Below are 25,377 nucleotides of genomic sequence, written 5' to 3' on the forward strand. Positions count from 1 at the left end.
CTTTACAAACAACCAATATTTTTTTATTTTTATGATCCTTTCGAGTTGCGTCCCATATTATTGGATGTGCTTGATAAAGTTCAATAAATTTTATTACTTTTTCATTTGTCCATGCCGGTGGCGATTTTGTGGATGAAGAAGCCATTCTCGCTCGACGTACGCACTCGCTGCGTGTTGTAACAGAACTGAGCAAAGCGCCAACGTGTGGACAGATCGCGAGCGTTGGCGCAGATTCCTTTGATGAAACCGACACGAGCCGGCCAACTACCAACATTCGCCCCAACGTTGGGACCAATGCCATTTTCTAGATCCACACGTTGGACGAATAGCGTTGGGGCCAATATTGGGGCCAACGTGTGGAGCCGGCCTAAGTAAAATCACGGAGAAACGGAGTTCGTGGGGCCATCTAGTTTATTTATAAATAAGACAATACATCGTAATAAAAAAATATCGAGCAAATATCAATGTTATGTTTTGGTAATTATAATTTGGTTTTTTATGCACTTAACTTGTAGTTTTAACAGTTATTGAAGCTCGTGTAACCGGAGAATTTATGTTAGTATTTTCCTGTTACGAAGTCCGCGTCTGCTCATTTAACTACACATAATAATATAGCGAATCGATCGGATTCAGTGTGCGTCTGCATTGCGGTCAGTGTGCACGCCAAAATGAGTTTTAAAAATAAAGTTGTGATTGTGACCGGGGCCAGCTCGGGTATTGGTGCTGCTACTGCATTGAAATTCTCAAAAGAAGGCGCTGCGGTGGTGATGGTAGCTCGTGACGAGGCAAAACTCAAAGCTGTCAAGAAAAAATGCGACGCCGAAGGTTGGCCTGCATTTATTATCAAGGCTGACATATCTGAGGAAGAGGAGGCGGAAAGTGTTATAGAAAAAACTGTAAATGAATTTGGCAAAATAGACATCTTAATAAACAATGCAGGTATACTACGATGTGGAAAAATAGTTGACGGATCTATCCTAGAAACTTACGACGAGGTTATGAATACAAACATTAGAGCCGTAGTATATCTGACAACATATGCAACGCCACATCTAATAAAAAGTTCAGGGAATATTGTAAATATTTCTACTATAGGAGGCGAGAGAGTTATATGTTCTGATTACAATGCATATTGTGTTTCAAAGGCGGCCCTAACACATTTCACACGTGCGGCTGCCATGGAATTAGGTGAACATGGAGTAAGAGTGAACACAGTGAGCCCTGGAATTGTGAGAACTGACTTATTAAAAAACGCGGGTTTCAATGATGATAATGATGATAACTTTATATTCAAAACTGTTATGAATAAGTGGACTGAGCCAGAGGAAATAGCTGATTTAATTCTTTATGTGGCTAGTGATAAGGCGAAAAGTATAACTGGCTCAAACTTTGTTAGTGACAATGGGAATTTGTTAATTTAAGACATTTGAGTAGTACAACGGGTTTATAAGATATCTCCTCGTGTCGTCGTCCCTCTCTTTCGTTTTATGTTGGTTGAAGCGAGAGAGCATGTATGCTTACAGTACATAGCCGTATTATGCTTACATATTTAAATTATATAAAAAAAATTCTAGCATTAAGTGTAATATTTAAGAATTCCTTTTTTAGTTTATTATATTTCGATAAATCGATATTACAATTTAGGTACTATTCCAGCCTGAAGGCAAACCAAAGAACTGATTCTTACTACAAGTGTTCCTGAACACTTTTGTAAATAAAAAAACTAAATAATTGTGTTTATTTATTTCCCTTTACCTACAAATCTTAAATAAGTGTGGAACTTAGTTAAGATATAGAAATATATTTTACCTTTACTACATACAGAAAAAATATATTTTATGTAAGATATTAGTTATGAAGTTTTTGTTTATTAAAAATTATTGCTTTTTACAAACACACAATATCCCCTTGGTAGACCTAACTACATAGTATGAAGTCAATCCCATAATCCTTTTCTTGATTGATTTGATTCTTATCTGATGTTTTTGTTTGGATTTTTAAGTTAGATAATCTTACTATTCCTAGCAACATTATCTAACTTCTATAGACTGGATTCCCCTAATAGAAAATGACAAGCAAAAATTTCTTTGATTTTCATGCAATATATTGATAACTGATTAACATACCGCCGCGGTTTTCCTTTAAGTTTATTGTTATAGTTAGTTCTTATATAGACAAGAATAACAACAATTTCACGAAAACTTCTATAGTAATCATTTACATTTATTTTTAGTAAAGTTGTGTGTTATAATCAATTTGGTATGTTTATTAACAAAACCTTCCCTTTTTGCCTTTTTGTTTTTAAAGTTTTATTCTTAAGAAAGTGTTAGTTACAATAAAATATGTATATACCCCTGGTTCATTAACTTTAAATATTAGTTCCAAATATATTTGGATTGGGAGTGGATTGTGAAATAATTTGGCCTTTGTTTACTAAGAGTACCTACCTACCCACTCTTCGCGCTCCAAATTCAAATATCAATAGATACAATTTTCCCATTTGGTAGTGGATTTTATGACTGTGTCGCCAGTTATTCAAGGACAAGGAATGTTTCACAGATTATAGACTTAGCAAATTGCAATCAAATTTTCATTTTATATTCTAAATTTATTGTTTCTTTGTGGAAGGAATTGTTTTTCTTAGTACCTATAAACTAAAACTGGACTTTAACGGTAAACCCTCAATAAGAAATTAAGTACATCCTTTATTGTAACTTGTAAGCATGCGTCCTCTTATGAATAACATTGAAAAATCTTTGTAAAAATTCTTTCCAATTTTTTTTCATATTTATTTTTCGAGTTTCATTTATTTTTAAGTAATAATTTTAAATTAAATATTCTTAAAGTGTCTCATCACTTTCGTGACACAAACCAACTGTCGATGCAGTTGTCCACTTTTCCATTTACTTTTTTTGAGTATATAAAATTTATATGAATTATGAAACGCTTCATCAAGTTTTTGGTCTTGGGCCGTGGGCGTCGATGGCTTCACGTTCCTTCCAAGTCTTCCAACAAAACATAGCATGTTGGGTTTTTTTGCAACGCGCCTTTTTCCTTGTTTTGCTAACAAGACGGGGACTTTGAAACCTGTTTTGTGGCTACCGTGTCGTATCGACCAAATACTGTATGAATGTGTGTTACTGTCTTCCTTTTTGCGTTGTTTCAAATTATTAAAGATACGTATAGGTAATGTAAATGTTTATATTTTTTCTAATATAAAATATCAGTCAATCAATATTATTTGTTTTAAATTATAGGTACCTAAATTACGTAAATTATGACTAATTAAAGGTACATTATTTCTTGTAAGTACATATAATCTTTTCTAATTCATATTTATGTCAGATTTCGGATATTGTTATATGTTGATAGAAGTAGTATTTTATTCCTACTCTGGCATATTTAGCCATTAAGGCCGATTTACATTATCTTAGTTTTTAGGAGAGTGCTTTAGGATAGTACTTTAGTTGAAACATGTAAACGCTACTTGCTTTAGTAAACGCTACGCTAAAGAACTTGCCTTTCAAGTTGTACTAAAGCACTCTCCTAAACACTAACATAATGTAAATCGGCGTTTAGTGACCTCGACCTCTACAACTAAAAGTTAACACACTTTATTCGAAATAACATCATCTTTTTCAAGCTATGAGTAATCTTAGCAACAAATTTCACAATGTGGTGCATATTACAATACGAGTAGGTACTAGGTATATAAATATATTATTTTCCTGTTTCGAATGAAGTTTGTAACACGCGAATTACATTACGTCACCTCCATTCCAGTATAGTATACTTTGAATCTTTGACTTCGAAAATCACTCACTCGAGTTCCACTCGTACTAAACTATAGACGACATGCGTTTTGAAAATAAAGTTGTGATTGTAACCGGTGCAAATACGAATTTTGGTAAAGAAATATCAGTGCAGTTTATTCTTGAAGGTGCATCCGTAGTGTTAGTTGGCAAAAACGAAGACAAACTCAACAGTTTAAAGAGAATTTGTGACGCCAAAAAAGATGACGATACGCAACCGGCTTTTGTCATCAAAGCAGACTTGACTCAAGACGATCAAGTTACAAATGTAATAAGTCAAACAAAACAGAAGTTTGGCAAGATAAATATATTGATAAATAACGCGGAGATTGTGCGCGAAGGCAGACTTACTGATGATAGTGTTTTAAATTCATTTGATGATGTTATGAGAATCAATCTACGCGCTGTTGTAGCCATCACTACTTCTGCGGCACCACACCTTATCAAGACGAAGGGAAATATAGTGAATATATCCTCTGTTGGTGCTGAAAGAATTTTAGGTAACAATCACATAGCTTACTTTATTTCTAAAGCTGGGCTTAATCATTTTACAAGAGCATGTGCTATGGAATTAGGAAAGAAAGGTGTCAGGGTGAACACAGTTAGTGTAGGAGCAACTTCAGGAAGCTATAGTTATAGTAAAAGCATTGACACCCATATTGACCCTGAGGAAGTAGCCGAACTGGTTCTCCATGCTGCTAGCAAAAAATCTAAAGGAATTACAGGTTCTAATCTAGTCAATGATTGTGGAAATTTAGTTGCATATGTTGACAACTGGAACAACTATTGAAGACTGAACTTTAAACTACAATTTTGTATAAGTATAAATTTAAATAGAATTCAACTCTGATGAAAAAATTGAATAAGTATAAAAGTTGTTCTTGTTGTTATAAGGAAAATCTTGTTTTTTTGTTTAGCTATCTTAAAAACTGATGATAATAGTAAGTGTTTATTTTGAGTTGTAAATACTATAAGTATGATGAATCATAGGTATGATTAAATTCTTTTACCTACTGATATTGTGTAGAGATTATATCAATTTTTGTAATCATACTTTGATGATGTTAAACTATGATAAGCTATTATATGATAAGTATTAGTCATAATTCTATATTACCTATAGTAAAAATAAACGTTTCATGTTTTGTAGTAAAACAAAATATATGAAATTATATATTGTATTCAAACCATTTTTAATTATTTTGTTTTATTTACAGTCATTTTGTAAACCTCCAATTTAATAAAGTGTTATACTAAATTAGTTAGATAGTTTAGAAGGAGCAGATAATATAGTGTCTGTTCAAAGGGAAAATTAAAGGGAATAAATGTTTAATGTATGGGTTTCCATAATCAATTCTTTACATATTTTCAACGGTGAGTTAATGGAATCCATCCAGTTATGCATCACTATGTTTGTTTAAATATGCATAAATGCATTGAATTAAATGATTTTAGATCCCTGGGCAGAACTAAGCTTGAAACTCAATACCTAAGATTTGAATTACAATTTGATCGTGAAATGTCATTTTTTATTATGTGTTTAAAAAGTGTGTGCGTATAATGTGAGACATGTCAGAAGTGAAACTTCTTTGGCAAACTAATTTTTAAGTCTTGTTCATATTTATACAAATCTAAAACTAGATTTCCGAGACTTAGAGGGAGGTAAAAAGGAACATATTATGTTAGGAATTTAATTGTCATTAAAATTAATTAATACAAATTATAAATTTTAATTTTATTTCTTCGATAATAAAAACACGTGGCATTTTAATTTATAATTCGTCCTTTGTGATTTCAATAAATTACTTTGCATAAAATATAAACAACAAATATTTAATAAATTCTCTTTACAAAATTTTAATTTTAAAAATAGAATTTCTATAAGTTATACCACCCATCTCACTCTCAATCGCTCTCTCCCTTTTCTTCGAGAAAACCGCTGCACATCTTCGTGACTTTTTTTTTAAATTTTACCTTCATGCGTCTAAAGAAGTTTCACTTCAAAAAAGAAACCAAACATAAACTATACCACTAGTGTATTTGCTATTATTAACTGCTTAATTATCAACACAATAGGCATATAAAATCAACAAAACTCATATCTCAGCTGATAACGTTTTTAATATATATATTAGAAACCTATACCTATTTAATAATAGTTTTTCTTGGTAAGTCTATTGAAAACCACTAGAAATGAGTTTCGCTGAGAAAGTTGTTCTTATTATTGGTGCAAGTTCGGGTATTGGAGCCTCAACAGCTATAGAGTATACCAAAGAAGGAGCTAAAGTTGCGATTGTAGGCCGAAAAGAAGATAAACTCCAAATTGTCGCAGCAGAATGTAAGAAAAATGGTCAAGATCCACTCGTTATCAAAGCAGATGTATCAATCGATGATGACGTAACTAGGATAGTCCAAGAAACAATTGATAAATACGGTAAAATTGATATTCTTGTAAATAATGCTGGTATCGTCCGATTTGCGTCTATTTTAAAGGGAAATTTAATGGACGCCTTTGATGAGGTTATTAAAACTAATCTTAGAGGCATCTTGAAAGTTACAACCCTCGTTGCTCCGCATATTATAAAGACGAAAGGAAACATCGTTAACATATCAAGTGTTGCTGGACAAGCTGTGCCAAAAAATCTTTTATTTACATCGTATGCAATCAGTAAAGCGGGCTTAGATATCTTTACAAAAGCAACTGCGGTAGAATTAGCACCTCACGGTGTGAGAGTCAACGCGATCAGTCCTGGACCAGTGTACACAGATATTTTGATAAACGCAGGGCTCACGTCGGATAAAGATACATCAAGGCCATTCGATCAAATTAAAACGGCTTTGAATAGAGTATCTACCCCGGAAGAAGTAGCTGACATGATAATGTATTTATCGGGTGATAAATGTATCGGTGTGACGGGATCAAACTTCGTACTGGATAATGGCACTTTACTAACATAAAATGTAATCGTTTTAGTTTAATATAAGCTGTTATGTTACTTAGGATGTTTTTGATTGCTCCATTTCCTAATAGGTGCTTTTTGTTTGAGATTTTGTAGTACATAATTCATTTTGTACCAATAGTAATGCGTCATCGTACGTTCGAATCACAGCTCTGCCTTGCGATTCTGTAACTGACTTTTCGAACTCGCACAGCAGTTATCGCAGCGGCGGTCGCGCTCAAATCAGTCGTGAAGCAGTAATTTTACGATTTGGCATTCTAATAAGGATGTAGCTTGTAGTTTATTGTTCATCAGAATGCCAAATCGTAAAATTACTGCTTCACGACTGATTTGAGCGCGACCGCCGCAGAAAACCGCTGTGCGCCTACTGCACTAATGGATCGTTCTTACAACGTTGTTCATATCGTGAGAAAACAAGCAAAATCCAAATATCTGAAGTAAATGTATGATTATTTGTTTATGTAATAATCAAAAAAACATATAGGGTTACGCCACTCGATTATTATTATTCTTGTGATTTTATGTTCTTCAAACACTCTCTCGGTAAACTTATGGAAATGTGCAAACTGTGGAAACTGAAACCGAAACTAATAATCGCTATTTAAAAAAAAACATGTTTTCATCTGATTTTGTTCCTTTCGTTATTAAAATTAATCTACATTTCTTTATTGTTGTTGAGTGCCTGGGATATTAAACACATGATATTAACATACAATGCAGCGTTAGCAAATATACTCAATGTATTTGTTTGCCTTTTTTTATTTGTAAGGATTTACAACAATAACAACATTACAACAACAACTTAACGTTATAAGTAAAAGAGCCTTACATAATAATTTGTTTATGCTTTGATAAAATGTGATTGCTAATTATTTAAATTTTATTTAACTATCTAATGTGTCTGTTGTAGTTTAATATTTTTATTTATTCACCGTACTCACCATGTTCAAATGTATGTGCACCGTAACTGGCAAAATATATCTTATATATATTAGGTAACCTGCTAGTTAGCGATAAGGCAACCCTAAAATGGAATTCTAAACAACTACAGAGGGTAAAGTACAAGAAGTGCATAAATTAACAAAAAAAAAACTCAAAATAACATGTAACTATAACTAAAATTATATAAAATAAAATACAAATAATAATATGTATAAACAGAAATTTAAAAGCTAATCCAAAAGTTAATTGAGTCACAATTAATATATATAAGTAGCAGCTAATTACGAGGCACAAGAAAAATTTAATGTTTACATATTATAATTGAAAACAACTTACAAGATCACAAAATCTATAGATCTTAAAAATGAAATTAAATGGATGTGGACCTTTAACAAGATATCAATAGTGCCTATAATTTCGTCTACCACCGAAATAATCCCCAAACTTTTTCAAGAATCTATCAAATTCTTAGATCTTCCGAAATCTATTTATATCATCCTTAAAAAATCAGTTTCATTAAATACGCCAAGAATAACCAGCAAATTTCTTCAAAATAAAGTGTTCACTTGGCTTAGGCATGTGTGCAACAGTGTACCAGGACTAATTCATTCAATACTGAGTTTAAGGAGCACAAGGATTCCTTGCCGTAATCCAGTTGTAAATAAATATATTTCTTATTGACATATATATGATACTAACTTTAATAAATCTTTAGTATTAAAATTTTCGGTAAAGTAATAATTAAAAAATTACATTTTCCCATCGTTCAATCGAGAGTATTCTAAATGTACGTGAAAAGGAGTTCTGGACACCTTTGTACTGTCAAATTATATAATTAAATGTGTATGAACATTTTTGTCAGATATTATATGTAATATATACAACTTAGAGATAACTCTTTGTGAAAAGGTCACTTTTAAAACGTCAAACTTGAATCGAGCGTCCAGTCACGCATATCTTTCTATTAGAAGTTTAACGTTCACGAATTGACTTGAACTTAAAAAAATTAAAAAAAAAAGTCAAAATCATTTAATCATATAGGTAACACATTGTACACTTATGACTTGTCAGTAAATAAATACATATAAATGCTTCTAATTTTATATTTAGTGCCAGTTCTCAAATCAAGGGCGTAGAACGGAAGAGAAGAACTGGCAATAAACTCTCCGCCACTCTTTTTAATCGCCATGTTTTTTTTTTACACAATGTTTGTAAGGACTGCTGCAACCATTGAACCATGTTCCACATGACATCTTAAGAAATTCATAATAATAACATAAATTAAAAGCAAATGGTTGCCCTCTATCAGCAGGAGGCATGGTGAAATAGGAGCACACACTTACAGTCTCGTCAGAACAACACGCAAACACATAGTCGAAATAATTAACATCACCGCATACACGAATTCAAGTACGACCAGTCACCACAAGTAGCACCCGTTCACGAGTATGAAAATGTTTTTTTCTTTAACTACGTAATATTATTATACCTACATACTGACAATCTAGACAATATAAATTATTCATCAAAAGAAATATAAGTGTATTATATAAAATTTATAACTCTGCAAAATTATTAAAACAATATTGTTGAATGAAAATGCCATATACATATACATAATATAATATTATTTATTTTGAATGAAAAAGCCAGATAATAAAAATAACTACTGAATTACAGTAACCAATTAATTTCTTTATTCTGGACATCTAAATTACAATTGTGACGCGGGTAAAAAAGGTTATCGAAGTTGTCGGAACAAACGGTACAAATCAACACGATATTGTTTACAAAGCGATAGCAAATACTTATCGAATATAAGAAAAGTTAATCTTCATATCCGACAGTCTCTCGTTGCAAACCATAGCTTCGAGTGTAAAATGAGTTTTAAATCTAAAGTCGTAATTGTCACGGGTGCGAGCTCTGGAATTGGGGCCCATATAGTCACAGCTTTTGCCAAAGAGGGCGCCAACGTCGTTTTAGTAGCACGAAATGAAGAAAGATTAAAAAAAGTCGCTAAAGATTGCGAAGGCTTCGGCTGCGAACCACTCATCGTTATAGCAGATATCACAAACGACGATGAAGGGAAAAACGTAATCGCTAAGACAATTGAGAAATTCGGACGACTGGATGTGCTAGTTAATAGCGCTGGTATATTGCGAACAGGTCTGCTCGAGAAAGGAGACATTATGGAAGTCTTCGACGAGGTTATGAAGATAAACGTGAGGGCTGCTGTAAATTTGATGAAGTTTGCTACTCCACACTTGATTAAAACTAAGGGCAATATAATCAGTATTTCGAGCATAGGTGGACAGCAGGTGTTTGCAGAATTCACGGCCTCCTACTCAACATCAAAGGCTGCACTTGACATGTTCTCTCGTGGTGCTGCTGTTGAACTTGGTAAACATGGCGTAAGAGTGAATGTTGTTAGTCCTGGAGGTGTATTAGGAACTAATTTATTGGCCAATGCTGGCTTTGATCCAAAATTAACACCTGATGATGTCGCATTTAGATCTCTTCTAGGCAGATGGAGTGAACTACAAGAGATTGCTGATATAGTTTTGTTCCTAGCAAGTGATAAAGCCAAGGGAGTCACAGGTAGCAACTATGTGTGCGATAATGGTTACCTAAACGTTAAACATTGTTTTAAAAATGGTATGTTGAATTCAAAATAAATATTAGAACAAGTAATAGGAAGACTTAATATTCTTAACAGCAAAATTAACTGAGTCACCGACGTTATGAAGCACCATTACGTTATACGTTTTAAATTAGGATCTTATTTAATGGAGCTGATAGTGTGTGTATGTAACATAGATCATTAATAATAACTAATTATACCTAACATTGTAAACTATGATATGATAATATAATTAAAACTAAATTATTTTATTAAACTGTTTATTATTATAATAAAATATCCGAAGTTCGATTTAAGGCATTATACACGACATCAGGCTCAACTGACACTCACAACACAGAAGGCTCGCCTTTTCAAAACTTGTATGCTCATTTGTTGAAGAACCTTAAGTCGAATTGATATAATATTGGATATGATGTTTGGATAGCATAATGAACTTAGACAATCAGAATTTTTAAGTATTTTTTTTCTGCAATTAGATAATACACGGTTTACGAACCTATATTTCACCTTTATATAGGGCAAATAGGTTGTGACAAAATGTATTTATCGCTAGGGGACTAGGGAGTCCCTGTGCTGTGGGTAACTAGATAACAATTAGGCAGTGTTATATGTTTAAAACAGCTTTAGGAGAAAAAGTAGGATTAGAGTTACAACTAATCAAACACAAGTCTTATAAGACATTAAGTATGTGTGATTGCATGAGTGTGTGAATGGGTGTGTGCATTTGAGAGTGTAGATAAGAGTTATTATAAGTGATAGCAGTGCCTGTGTTAGTTTTTGGCACCTATATATTATGTTAAGTTTATAACGTATATGGTAGGTCTGAGAATAGGTCGTAAACTATTATCCCTTAGTGATAAGGCTTTAGCGTGTGACTCTCATGCTTGACATCCTAGGTTCAAACTCCGTCAGTTAGACTTATTGTTTATCGGCCTATTTATCACTCGTTTATACGGCTTTGGAAAACCTCGTGAGGAAAAGGTATGTCTTAGACCTTAAAAGTCGACGGCGTAGTAAGGTCAATGTAATAATCTTACAAAGGAACTTGCCGCGACGGCAAATGACATAAACATAAATATTATTTTAATAACATTCAAGAGCTGGTAATTAATATAACAGCCCTTATCTCTCACAAACGATCTAGTTATATAACCCCGTGTGTCACCACCATAGGATAATTATATTTTATATAAACAAAAACCATTGCAACATAGTAGTACAAAGATCCTTTATATTTCATTAGCCGAAATGCTGTTACAACTTACATGATTCTACGAACCACTCTTAGTTCTTACTAAGTAACGTTTCCTTGTAGAGTGTGAGAACAATGTATCAGCAGAACAAATACGTAGGCCTTTAAGAATAGGATATAAATATAATAGAACACTTGTAATATTTAGTATTAAACGGACCTCAAATCGGACCGGTTGTATGCATTTTAACTTTAAGTTTTTAAAAACCCTTTTTTCGCGGACCCACTACTTGACTATCTCTTCCAGGCAACCTTTGTAAGGAAAAAAAATTCCTAAAGAAGCTATTACTGAAAATCATTAAATTATCAAACTTTTCTAAAATAAAAAATAAATCATACATAAACTATACCACTAGTGTATTTGCAATAATATATAAGACCTGCAACTAGATAAGAATTATCAACGTAATACGTATACAAAAACAACAAAACTCATATCTCAGCTGATAACGTTATTAATATAAACCTAATTATAATTTTTCGTCGTAAGTCATATTGTAAACCACTAGAAATGAGTTTCGCTGAGAAAGTTGTTCTTATTATTGGTGCAAGTTCGGGTATTGGTGCCTCAACAGCTATAGAATTTACAAAAGTAGGAGCTAATGTTGTGATTGTAGGCCGAAAGGAAGATAAACTTCAAATTGTCGCAACAGAATGTAAGAAAAATGGTCAAGATCCACTCGTTATCAAGGCAGATATATCAATCGATGATGACATAACTAGGATAGTCCAAGAAACTATTGATAAATGCGGTAAAATTGATATTCTAGTAAATAATGCTGGTATCGTCCGATTTGGGTCTATTTTAAAGGGAAATTTAATGAACGCATTTGATGAGATTATTAAAACTAATCTTAGAGGCATCATGAAAGTTACAACCCTAGTTGCTCCGTATATTATAAAGACGAAAGGAAACATCGTTAACATATCAAGTGTTGCTGGACAATCTGTGCCAAAACATCCTTTATTTACATCGTATGTAATTAGCAAAGCTGGCTTAGATATCTTTACAAAAGCAACTGCGGTAGAATTAGCACCTCACGGTGTGAGAGTCAACGCGATCAGTCCTGGACCAGTGTACACAGATATCATCGAAAACATGGGGCTCAAATTGGATGAAGAAATATTAAAGACATTCGAGCAAATTAAAACAGCTTTGAATAGAGTATCCACTCCAGAAGAAGTAGCTAACATGATAATGTATTTATCGGGTAATAAATGTGTCGGTGTGACGGGATCAAACTTCGTACTGGATAATGGGATGTTACTAACTTAATATGTAATCCTTTTTGCTTAATGTAAGCTTTTATGTAAATAGTTATTAATAATGAACTCTGTTAGATACACGTTTGACTATAAGCTCCAGTATATAAGATCCTAATTTCAAACCATAAAGTAGGTGCTTCATAACGTCGGTGACTCAGTTTAATTTGTTGTTAAGAAAATTAAAAGTCTTCCCATTAAGTCCAAGTAATAATTTGTTCTCATATTTATTTTTTAGTTAACCATTATCTAACGTATAGTTGCTACCGGTGACCTGAGCTTTATCACTTGCTAGGAGCAAGCAATTTCTTGCAGTTCACTCCATCTGGCTAGAAGAGATCTAATTGCGACATCATCAGGTGTTAATTTTTAATCAATCCCAGCGTTGGCCAATAAACTAGTTCCTAATACACCACCAGGACTGACTAATGGTGCAAAGGCCGAGGTTAGTCCTGCAATCACTATTGACTTTTCTTTGAAGAATTCCGATGTAATTCTTGTGGGAGAGAAACGATCTTAGCCTCAACTAAGTTGTTATGCAGTGTGAATCAAATGGATGTTAAGCGACTGTAATTATCACAGATATAACAATAATAATTGATAACGAGGCGGCAAGAGTCATTCGAGAATCAACGTAAATTTTTAATAAAATTGATATTTTGATAAACAACGCTGGATTTCTTTGGAAGAGTAGTCTTATAGACGGCAGTTTCTTAGAAGCGTTTGATGAAATTCTCAAATTGAATTTGCGAGCTGCGGTACATTTGGTTAATCTGGCAACCCCACACCTTATTGCAAGCAAAGGAAATATTGTCAATATATCTGGTGTTTGCTGGTAGACAGATACTTGGTGTAGATTATGCAGCATATGGCATGTTAAAGGCTAGTTTAGATCACTTTACACCTGGCGCTGCCTTAGAATTGGGGAAATACAGTGTAAGAGTTAATACAGTTAGTACAGGACCTGTGATAACTGAAATATATGACGGTGCTAGTATCACTATTGGTCAGGCAAAGGCAACACTAAAGACTGGCCTCAATCGTTGGAGTTATCCAGAAGAAATTGCTGATGTTGTTTTGTCTTTAGCAAGTGAAAAAGCTGTCGTTGATATCGGTTCGGATTAAACTGTGGACTTTATGTTACTTGTGGTATTTTACTTAGTAAGTTATTTTTTCTAAAGTAATTATATTCCTTTATGATATACATATTAGCGTTAAATAATTAGCAATCACATTTTACCGAAGCTAATACATACATAAACAAAATATTATGTAGGGGTCTTATGCTTATAAGTTTTATTGTTGTAAATCCTTACAAAAATAAAAAGGCAAACAAACACATTAAGTATGTTTGCTAACGTTGCATTATATGTCAATATCATAATATGTGTAATATCCCAGGCACTCAACAACAATAAAGAAATGTAGATTGATTATAATAAAGGTAGGAACAAAATCAGGTGAAAACATGTTTTTTTTTAAATTGCGATTATCAGTTTGAGTACTGCACATTTCCATAAGTTTACGAAGTGGTTGAAGAATATAATTCCAAATTTGATTCACAAATATACTAATTATCGAGTGGCGCTACAACCCTATTTGTTTCTTTAATTATTACATAGACCAATAATTACCCTTCTAAGTCATAAATTTACTTTGATATTTGGATTTTGCTGGTTTTCTCACTATACAATCAACGTAGTAAGAACGATCCTTAAATTTTCTGCAAAAAATGCAAGGGTTATGGATACTAGACCAATTATAAACGATGAGGAATTGAATCTGGATGATACAACTGTATTTCTCGGAATCACCATGGATTCAAAACTTCAGTGGTCCCCTCATATTAACGGATTGGCGAAGAGACTTAGTTCTGCAGCCTACGCGGTTAAAAAAATTCGCTCACTAACTGATGTCGATACAGCTAGACTTGTTTATTTGAGTTACTTTCATAGCTTAATGACTTATGGCTTATTATTATGGGGTCATGCTGCTGATGTCGAAACTATTTTCATCCTGCAGAAGAGGGCTATTCGTGCAATCTATAATTTAAAATGTAGGGAATCTCTTAGAGATAAATTCAAGGAAATTAATATACTTACCTTTCCCTCGCAATATATTTATGAAAATATTATGTATGTATACAAAAATAGTGATAAGTTTACTAGAATAGAACATACGCACAATGTTAATACACGGAACAAACGCAGGCTGCAATTTCCCCGTACTAGACTATCTAAAGTTAGTAATTCTTTTTTGGGGAAAGGGATACTCTTCTTTAATAATATCCCAGAGGCTCTTTTATCTCTGCCTTTCAATAAATTTAAAAAATGTATTAAAGAAAAGCTGTGTAAAAAGGCTTACTATAAAGTCAACGATTATCTAGTTGATAAAAGGGCCTGGGACTAGTGCTAGACAGGCTACCTCTAATTAATTTGCGATATTTGTTTTAAAATAAGTGTTATTTGATGATTTGATATTTTAAAAGAGTACCGAAAGATTTTTACGCCGGCTTTTTCTCTCGGCCTACACCCTCTGTCTTCTTTGCCGATGAGTAGAGATGCCGACAAATTCAAATTTAATGACGTGGAATAAGTGATACATGTATCTTATGTTCCATAATAAACATATTTTATTTTTATTTTTATGATCCATTCGTGCACAGCTGTGTTTGGAACGCACGACCTTAAGGTTCAGTCGCATTTAACTCTAGGTCAATACTATACTTGATTCAATCCTGACCTAAAGTAAACAGTTACCATTCAATAATAAGAATTAATTGATATTTATTTAAGATCGCTATTTTTTTTTTTAAGTTTTATATTAAATTTTGATAAGCTATGATATGATAAGTGTAAGTAATGATGCAAATGGTACATTATAATAAAAAAATAACTTTCATGTTATACAGTAAAACAAAATATGTAGGTATGTGAAATTATATATTCTATTCAAACTCCACCTTTGATTCTTTCTTTTATTTATAGTCATTTTGTAAACCTCCAATTTAATGAAGTGTAATATTAAATTACTTAGATAGTTGAGATGGAGCAGATAATATATAAAATATAAGATACAAATAGTGTCTGTTCATTTCAAAACATTAAACATTTCTTCCCTTTAATTCTTTTCAGTTTTTTAACGGTGAATTAATGGAATCCAATAGTTAACCATCATAACAAAAAAGAACAAAAAAAATACAAGAACAGTGAAAATTATTCAAATTTTCTAAAATAAAAAAAATAAACAAAACATAAACTATACCACTAGTGTATTTGCCATTATAGATAAGACCTGCAACTAGATAAGAATTATCAACGTAATAAGTAAACAAAAAGAACAAAACTCATATCTCAGCTGATAACGTTTTTAATATAATATATCTAATAAAAAATTTTCGTGGTTATTCAAATTGTAAACCTTTAGAAATGAGTTTCTTTGAGAAAGTTGTCCTTATTATTGGTGCAAGTTCAGGTATTGGTGCCTCAACAGCTATAGAGTTTACAAAAGAAGGTGCTAAAGTTGTAATTGTAGGCCGAAAGGAAGATAAACTTCAAATTGTCGCAACAGAATGTAAGAAAAATGGTCAAGATCCACTCGTTATCAAAGCAGATATATCAATCGATGATGACGTAACTAGGATAGTCCAAGAAACTATTGATAAATACGGTAAAATTGATATTCTTGTAAATAATGCTGGTATCGTCAGATTTGCGTCTATTTTAAAGGGAAATTTAATGAACGTGTTTGATGAGATTATTAATACTAATCTTAGAGGCATCATGAAAGTAACAACCCTCGTTGCTCCGTATATTATAAAGACGAAAGGAAACATCGTTAACATATCAAGTGTTGCTGGACAAGTTGTGCCAAAAAATCCTTTAATGACATCGTATGCAATCAGTAAAGCGGGCTTAGATATCTTTACAAAAGCAACTGCGGTAGAATTAGCACCTCACGGTGTGAGAGTCAACGCGATCAGTCCTGGACCAGTGTACACAGATATTTTGAATAACGCGGATGTTACAGTGGATGAAGGAGCATTAAAGTCATTCGATCAAATTAAAACAGCTTTGAATAGAGTTTCTACCCCAGAAGAAGTAGCTAACATGATAATGTATTTATCGGGTGATAAAAGTATCGGTGTGACGGGATCAAACTTCGTACTGGATAATGGGGCGTTACTAACATAAAATGTAATCTTTTTAGCATAATTTAAGCTTTTATGAATTTATTATGTTATTCAAGACTTTTTTTTATATTGCTCCTATTCTAATAAGTATGTTTTGTTTGTAAATTTTGTAGTAACTAATTTTATACCAAGAGTACTATTGCGTCATTGTACGTTCGAATCACAACTGTGCACGATTGGATCGCGCTTACTTCGTTGATGGTATCGTAGGAAAACCAGTAAAATCCAAATATGAAAGTAAATTTAGAAGGGTAATTATTTGTTCATGTAATAATGAAAGAAACGGGATTGTAGCTCCACCTGATAATTATTATATGAATCCAATAGAGTACTATATTCTTCGAACACTGTCTCAGTAAACTTATGGAAATGTGCAGTACCCAAACTGATAATCGCAATTTTAAAAAAACTTATTTCATCTGATTCTGTACCTTCCTATATTATAATCAATCTATATTTGTTTATTGTCGTTGAGTGCCTGGGATATTATACATATGATATTAACATACAATGAAGTGTTAGCCAACACACTCAATGTGTTTGTTTGCCTCTTTATTTTTAAGGATAAGAATTTTTGGAAGGATTTTTTTTTTGTAAGGATATACAACAAAAAAACTTTTAATCAAAAGAGCCTTACATAATATTTTGTTTATGTAAGTATTAGCTTTGAAACAAAGTGATTGCTAATAATTTAACGCCAATATAACAAATTACTTCATAAGTAAAATAAACGCACGACCTTAAGGTTGAGAGTCGAATCTAAATCTTGGTCACCACTACTCTTGATTCAATCCTATCCAGTCCAGGTCCAATCCAGTAGTGAGAACGATCCATTCTTGCACAGCTGCAACGCACGACCTTAAGGTTGAGAGTCGCATTTAACTATAGGTCAACACTACTCTTGATTCAATCCTGAGCTAAAGTAAACAATTACCATACAATAATAAGAATTAATTGATATTAATTTGAGATCGCTATTTTTTTAATAGTTCTATATTAAATTATGATAAGCTATGATATGATAAGTGTGTGTCATAATATTACATTATAATAAAAAAATAAGTTTCATGTTATGCAGTAAAACAAAATATGTGAAATTATATATTCTATTCAAACTCCATCTTTGATTCTCTCTTATAGTCGTTTTGTAAACCTCCAATTTAATAAAGTGTAATATTAAATTACTTCGATAGTGGAAAGGAAGCAGATAATATACATATAGTGTCTGTTCATTTCGATACATTAAACATTTCCACTTTAATTCTTTTTTTTAACGGTGAATTAATGGAATCCTATAGATAAACATCATAACAAAAAAATTACATGAACAGTGAAAATTATTCAATTACCAAAATGTTCTAAAATATAAATTAAAGAAAACATAAACTATACCACCAGTGTATTTTCCATTATAGATAAAAACTACTGAATTATCTATATAGTAGGCATACAAAACCAACCAAACTCATATCTCAGCTGATAACGTTTTTAATATATACCTAATAATATTTTTTCGTGGTTAGTCAACTTAAAAACCACTAGAAATGAGTTTCGTTGAGAAAGTTGTCCTTATTATTGGTGCCAGTTCGGGTATTGGTGCCTCAACAGCTATAGAGTTTACAAAAGAAGGTGCTAAAGTTGTGATTGTAGGCCGAAAGGAAGATAAACTTCAAACTGTCGCAACAGAATGTAAGAAAAATGGTCAAGATCCACTCGTTATTAAGGCAGATATATCAATCGATGATGACGTAACTAGGATAGTCCAAGAAACAATTAGTAAATACGGTAAAATTGATATTCTTGTAAATAATGCTGGTATCGGCCGATTCGCGTCTATTTTAAAGGGAAATTTAATGAACGCGTTTGATGAGATTATTAATACTAATCTTAGGGGCATCATGAAAGTTACAACCCTAGTGGCTCCGCATATTATAAAGACGAAAGGAAACATCGTTAACATATCAAGTGTTGCTGGACAAGCTGTGCCAAAAAATCCTTTATTGACATCGTATGCAATCAGCAAAGCGGGCTTAGATATCTTTACAAAAGCAACTGCAGTAGAATTAGCACCTCACGGTGTGAGAGTCAACGCGATCAGTCCTGGACCAGTGTACACAGATATTTTGATAAACGCGGGGCTAAAACCGGATGCATCAGCAATTAAGTCATTCGATCAAATTAAAACAGCTTTGAATAGAGTATCTACCCCAGAAGAAGTAGCTGACATGATAATGTATTTATCGGGTGACAAATGCATCGGTGTGACGGGATCAAACTTCGTACTGGATAATGGGGCGTTACTGACATAAAATATAATGTTTTTAGCTTAATGTAAGCTTTTATGAATATATTATTTTATATTATTTGAGTCTTTTTTTTTATTGCTAATAAATATTTTTTGTTTGTGAATTTTGTAGTAACTCATTTTGTACCAAGAGTAGTGTTCCGTCGTCGCATGTTCGAATCACAGCTCTGCACGAATGTATCGTTCTTACTACGTTGATGGGATCGTTAGAAAACCAGCAAAATCCAAATATCAAAGTAAATTAAGAAGGATAATTATTTATTCATGTAATAATGAAAGAAACGGGGTTGTAGCTCCATCTGATAATTATTATATGACTCAAATATAGAATATATACTATATTCTTCGAACACTCTCTCCGTATACTTATACATACCCGGGATATTATACATATGATATTAACATATATTGCAACGTTAGCAAACTTACTTAATGTGTTTGTTTGCCTTTTTATTTTTGTAAGGATTTACAACAATAAAACTTATAAGCAAAAGGGCCTTACATAATATTATGTTTATATATGTATAAGCTTTGCTAAAATGAAGAAAATCCTAGATAATTAAAATAACGTACTGAAATTAAGTAATAAGATAAAAATCAAAAGTTGTTTTAATTTTGTTTACTTATATAAAATAAAACACCCAGTCACGATGACAATGGACTTTTTTTATCAGGAGTAGATATTATTTATATTAATTTTACTTGATTAATTTTTATACGCCAGTTTAATTTTGCACTGATTTAGAGATTGGTACAAAGAATAATAAACTGTACATCGTCACCAATTTTTTAAATTTATTTGTGAATAAACTTTAAATAAACAAACAATGAAGCTTTTTATAAATTTGAGGACTACTTAAATGATCCTAATCCTTGGGATTGATTTGCTCCAGTTCAAACAATTTGTATGACAATACTTGGCGATTAAAAAGAGTGGCGGAAAGTTTCTTGCCAGTTCTTCTTACCCGCTCTACGCCCTTGACTTACGAACTGGTAGTAAATGTAAATCGACAATTAATTTAACTTGGCAATTCATACGTGTAATTGTTTACCTACATGAATAAAGAAATGTTGAGTTTGATTTTGAGTTTAAAATCGTGTTTTTACCCACGTAGTATGATTACACATATTTCCAGTCTGAAACTAGAAATCAACCAATCAATCTTAATAACATGGTTTTAAATTTCTTGTCTATTATTATAAACCAAGTATGAAAATTTATTTCAAAGATATAATTTATCTTGAATGAAAATGCCAGTAATTTAAAATTACGTACTGAATTACAGTAACCAATTAATTAATTTATTCTGAACATGTTATATAAATTTTAAATTGTGATGCAGGTAACAGTTATCGGAACAAACAGTACAAATCAATACGATATTGTTATATTGTTCACAAAGCAATAACCATTACTTAGCGTATATAAGGAAAGTTAATCTTCATATCCGACAGTCTCTCGTTGCAAGCCCTAGCTTCGAGTGTAAAATGAGTTTTAAATCTAAAGTCGTAATTGTCACGGGTGCGAGCTTTAACAACAAATTATACGGTATTTTGCTGTTTACTTTTGTCCCTTCCTTTTTTTACCATTAATCAATCAACTATAACTTTTGCACTTTATTATAAACAGGCGCCCTTACCTTACGTAGTTACGCCAATATTTAATTACTTTAATTTACTGTTGCTTTCAAAAAAACATAGCATTATTGAAATAATTCGTATTAAAAAAGTATCTTCAGGTTAATGTTATACAATATTGGATGTCCGTCGTTCCACAACTAACCGTTTCTTAAGGCAATTATTGCCGCGAACCAACTATGTGGAACCAGCTGCCCACTGAAGGAACCGACTTAGGGTCCTTCAAGAAATCAGCGTACCATTTATTAAAAGGCCGGCATCGATCTTGCGAGGCTCCTGGCAATGCGAGTGTCCATGGGACGCGGTATCACTTAACATCAGATGAGCCTCCTGTTTGTCTCCTGTTTCATAAAATATATAAATATATTTATCAAATATATACATAAATACTGCCTGTTTAAAATAAAGCGTTGATAACAATTATCAATAATGATTAAAACAACATATTTTTAATTACCATGTGTATTTTAGGCACATATCTACATTTGTTTATTGTTTTTGAAGCCTGGAATATTATACATATGATATTAACATATAATGCAACGTTAGCAAACATACTTAATGTGTTTGTTTGCCTTTTTATTTTTATAAGGATTTACAACAATAAAACTTATAAGCCTAAGAGCCTTACATAATATTTTGTTTATAAATGTATAAGCTTTGTTAAAATGTTATTGCTAATTATTTAACGACAATATGTATATGATAAAAGAGGAAAATTACTTTAGCAAAAAAATTACTTCATAACTAAAAGACCATTGTCTACAGTGTAATTTGAACCGGTAACCCCAACAGCTTTGTCACTAGCTAAAAACAAAACAACATCAGCAATTTCTTCTGGATAACTCCAACGATTGAGGGCAGTCTTCAGTGTTGCCTTTGCTTGACCAATAGTTATGCTGGCACCGTCATATATCTCAGTTTTCACAGGTCCTGGACTAACTGTATTTACTCTCACTCCATATTTTCCCAGTTCTAAGGCAGCGCCACGTGTGAAGTGGTCTAAACCAGCCTTTAACATGCTATATGCTGCATAATCTACACCAAGTATCTGTCTACCTGCAACACCGGATATATTGACAATATTTCCTTTGCTTGCAATAAGGTGTGGGGTTGCCAGATTAACCAAATGCACCGCAGCTCGCAAATTCAATTTGAGAATTTCATCAAACGCTTCTAAGAAACTGCCGTCTATAAGACTACTCTTCCGAAGAATTCCAGCGTTGTTTATCAAAATATCAATTTTATTAAACTTTTTTACTGTTTCTTGTATGACCTTTGCCGCCTCGCTATCAATTGTTATATCTGCGTTAATGACAGTCGGATAACATCCATTTGCTTCACACTGCATGGCAACTTCGTTGAGTCTAGTTTCGTTTCTTCCCACAAGAATGACATCGGAATTCTTTTTAGAAAATTCAATAGCGATTGCTGCACCAATACCGGCACTTGCACCGGTGATAATAACAACTTTGCCCTTCAAAGACATTATTACCTTTGATCAGCGGCTTGAAAGCGACTGATTATTGTGATTCTAAGTCGTTCCATTTTATTTACTGAACCTATCCCAAAGTTTGAACTAAGCCTATCTATTGTGTATGTTTAAAATATGCATTGAAATCATGACAAACTAATTTTTATGATACATGACTTTCGATTCTTGCTTAGCAACAATAATATGGAAATAATTTTCGAATTATTCGCGTATGTCATCATAATAAAGGCTACTTCTCCAGAGCTGGATGTATTCGGTAGTAGGCTGATTGTTTAAAAAAAGCGTTGTCAAGCGCTTATCGGGTCTAATCCGCTTAAGCAAATACGTATTTTAAATAAACATTTGTAGTTGGAAGTTTAATGTTTTATTTTTTGTAAAATGTATGTTCACCGTAATTTTCTTGAATTTAAGAATAGCTGGATGTATTATAATGTCGAAAATGTATTATATAAGATGATAACTTCTAACAAGAAACGATAAACGATAAAATGACGATATCTATAGATCTTAAAAATGAAATTAAAAGGCTGTGGACCCTTAGCAAGATATCAATAGTCCCTATTATTTTGTCCACCACCGGAATAATCCCCAAACAGTTACACGAATCTATCAAATTAATAGACCTTCCGAAATCCATTTATATCATCCTTCAAAAATCAGTTATATTAAATATAAGAATCACCAGCAAATTTCTGCAAGATAAAAAACTGTGTTTACTTTGCTTAGGCCCGTGTGCAACAGTATACCAGGACTAATTAATTCAATCCTGTGCTAAAGTAATCAGTTGCCGTGCATTAGTAATAATTAATTGATTTTAATTTGAGATCGCTATTTATTTATTTAGGAGCCTTCTAGCCGATTGCCTAAATTCTAATTATAATAATTTTTTTATTTAAATATGTAGTAAAAACAGTATTCCCAGTCATTTTTACACTAAAAACTCTTAATTTTCAAGTAGTAAATAGAGAGATGATGTAACAGTTACGAGTGAACACCTCAAGGATTCGTTGCCGTAATTTAGTTGTTAAAATATATTTCTAATTGTAATATGTATATATATAGATTAGAATCTATAGAATTATAGATACTTTAATAATATGTCACTTATTTAAGTTTCGGTAAAATAATAATGAAAAAATTAAATTTTTCCCATCGTTGAATCGACAAACCACCAAGCAAGACAAGGAGAGTATTCTAAATGCACGTGAAAAGGAGTTCTGGAATCCTTTGTACTGTCAATGTAATTATATAATTAAATGTGTATAATTGATTATGAACATTTTTATCAGATATTATACATACCTTAGAGATAACTCTTTGTAAAACTTTAGATTTGCCTTTTAAAAACGCGTTGGAAAACAAGTGGCCAATTATTTGTCAGTTTTACAATGTCAAACTTGAATCGAGCTGCGAGCGTAAAGTGTCACGCCTATCTTTCTATTTGAAGTTAAACTCTGTTCAAGAATTGACTTGTTCTTATCAATTCAATCTTAACCATATGGTTTTATTTATCTTAAAAAGAAATAGATAAGTCTATTTTAGTAAACTAATTACGCAAATTTAACACAAAAATATGTCTATATTATAATATTTATCTTTATGATAATGCAAGATAGTTAAGATAACGTACTGAAATGTAATAATTAGAGAAATATAAATTGTTTTAATTTTGTTTACATTATAAAACTTAAATATATTATACATTCATGATGACAATTGGTTTATTATCAGAAGTAGATATGATTTATATTAATTTTACTGCATAAATTCATATTACGCCGAAGATTAGGTATTTTTGTTGCACTAAAATAGATATGGATAACGTTGTTAAGAGTTGGGGAGATCATTAAAACATGACTATCGCGCAAACAATTAATTTTATCTATAATCTTTAAAATAGTTTTTTCTTTAACCACGTAATATTCTTACACATATTAGGTCCTTACATATGAAATTGACGTTTTGCCGTACTGGCCACTGTGACCTCAAATATCTCCATTCAAATATCTGATTTCATCTTCCGGCATCATCAGAAACGGCTGGAAGGATTAATGATGTGTAGACGGCGGTGTCGCAAAAGAAAACATAGTGCGATTCCAACGTTTTCGTTCTGGAAATTTCGTTCTGCAGAACAAGCCCCGTGAACGGCCGGAGATCAAAGTTGATTAACGAAGAATTAAAGACTACGTCTGAGGTAGCAGCAAGCTGCGGTGTGAGTGAGTGAAGCAAATCGACAAACGCGCGTCGACTGTTGCGTTACATTACTCAACCTGCACAATAATAATTTTAAATCGAATCATTACCTGTGATGAAAAGTGGATCCTGAACGATAATCGGAAGTGCTTATCGCAATAGCTGAACCCATCCGAACCAGCCAAATCGTGCCCCTAGCGAAAATTAACTCCGAAGAATCGTTACCGATACCGATTACCATTATTGTCGAAATTTGGATTACTTCTTGCAAGGTAATAAATTCAACTCTGATGGAGCAGTCGAAACCGCTTTTAAAGATTTTATTGATTCCCGTCCAAATGTTTTTTTTTAGTAAAGGGATCAATGAACTACTTGGTACACACTTTGATTAATTAAATATATTTGAAATAAATCTACTTTTTGTTCCTTCCATACAATTTGCCAATTTCAAAAAAGGACCACATATTTGCAGTCTGACTGGTTTTGTTTTTCATAAAAAAAATATAAGTAAAATTATTTTTGCTAAATTATAAAAAAAAATCTATAATATAATTTGTCTTACACTAACCAATTTATTTATTTATTATGAACATGTTATATAAATTTAAAATTGTGATGCGGCAAAAAAGGTTATCGAAGTAGTCGGAACTAACAGTACAAATCAATACGATATTGTTGTAT

General features: G+C 32.3%; 5 protein-coding genes across 5 annotated transcripts; 4 read left to right on the plus strand and 1 right to left on the minus strand.

Moving 5' to 3' along the window:
- The first annotated feature begins 541 nt into the window (after positions 1-541).
- Positions 542-1,731, plus strand: LOC125053744 (3-oxoacyl-[acyl-carrier-protein] reductase FabG-like). Its single transcript, XM_047655268.1, has one exon. It carries the CDS (start codon positions 669-671, stop codon positions 1,419-1,421), a length of 753 nt encoding a protein of 250 aa, XP_047511224.1. The 5' UTR covers positions 542-668; the 3' UTR covers positions 1,422-1,731.
- A 7,813-nt stretch (positions 1,732-9,544) lies between these two features.
- On the plus strand, positions 9,545-10,611 carry LOC125053866 (uncharacterized oxidoreductase SSP0419-like). The gene has a single exon (XM_047655460.1). It carries the CDS (start codon positions 9,595-9,597, stop codon positions 10,387-10,389), a length of 795 nt encoding a protein of 264 aa, XP_047511416.1. The 5' UTR covers positions 9,545-9,594; the 3' UTR covers positions 10,390-10,611.
- A 1,071-nt stretch (positions 10,612-11,682) lies between these two features.
- On the plus strand, positions 11,683-12,950 carry LOC125053868 (3-oxoacyl-[acyl-carrier-protein] reductase FabG-like). Its single transcript, XM_047655462.1, has one exon. The coding sequence runs from the start codon at positions 12,122-12,124 to the stop codon at positions 12,884-12,886; it is 765 nt and encodes a 254-aa protein (XP_047511418.1). The 5' UTR covers positions 11,683-12,121; the 3' UTR covers positions 12,887-12,950.
- Positions 12,951-15,952: 3,002 nt separating this feature from the next.
- LOC125053867 (3-oxoacyl-[acyl-carrier-protein] reductase FabG-like) lies at positions 15,953-18,297 on the plus strand. The gene has a single exon (XM_047655461.1). It carries the CDS (start codon positions 16,302-16,304, stop codon positions 17,064-17,066), a length of 765 nt encoding a protein of 254 aa, XP_047511417.1. The 5' UTR covers positions 15,953-16,301; the 3' UTR covers positions 17,067-18,297.
- A 3,096-nt stretch (positions 18,298-21,393) lies between these two features.
- On the minus strand, positions 21,394-22,564 carry LOC125053912 (uncharacterized oxidoreductase SERP2049-like). Its single transcript, XM_047655532.1, has one exon. It carries the CDS (start codon positions 22,495-22,497, stop codon positions 21,745-21,747), a length of 753 nt encoding a protein of 250 aa, XP_047511488.1. The 5' UTR covers positions 22,498-22,564; the 3' UTR covers positions 21,394-21,744.
- Between the last annotated feature and the right edge of the window lie 2,813 nt (positions 22,565-25,377).

The sequence above is a fragment of the Pieris napi genome, chromosome 11 (genome assembly GCF_905475465.1).
Source record: "Pieris napi chromosome 11, ilPieNapi1.2, whole genome shotgun sequence".
NCBI classification, from domain to species: Eukaryota; Metazoa; Arthropoda; class Insecta; order Lepidoptera; family Pieridae; genus Pieris; species Pieris napi.

Bases quoted from the DNA above. Each gene is read 5' to 3' on its own strand.
- LOC125053744 (XM_047655268.1), top strand. From the start codon at position 669: ATGAGTTTTAAAAATAAAGTTGTGATTGTGACCGGGGCCAGCTCGGGT.
- LOC125053866 (XM_047655460.1), top strand. From the start codon at position 9,595: ATGAGTTTTAAATCTAAAGTCGTAATTGTCACGGGTGCGAGCTCTGGA.
- LOC125053868 (XM_047655462.1), top strand. From the start codon at position 12,122: ATGAGTTTCGCTGAGAAAGTTGTTCTTATTATTGGTGCAAGTTCGGGT.
- LOC125053867 (XM_047655461.1), top strand. From the start codon at position 16,302: ATGAGTTTCTTTGAGAAAGTTGTCCTTATTATTGGTGCAAGTTCAGGT.
- LOC125053912 (XM_047655532.1), bottom strand. From the start codon at position 22,497: ATGTCTTTGAAGGGCAAAGTTGTTATTATCACCGGTGCAAGTGCCGGT.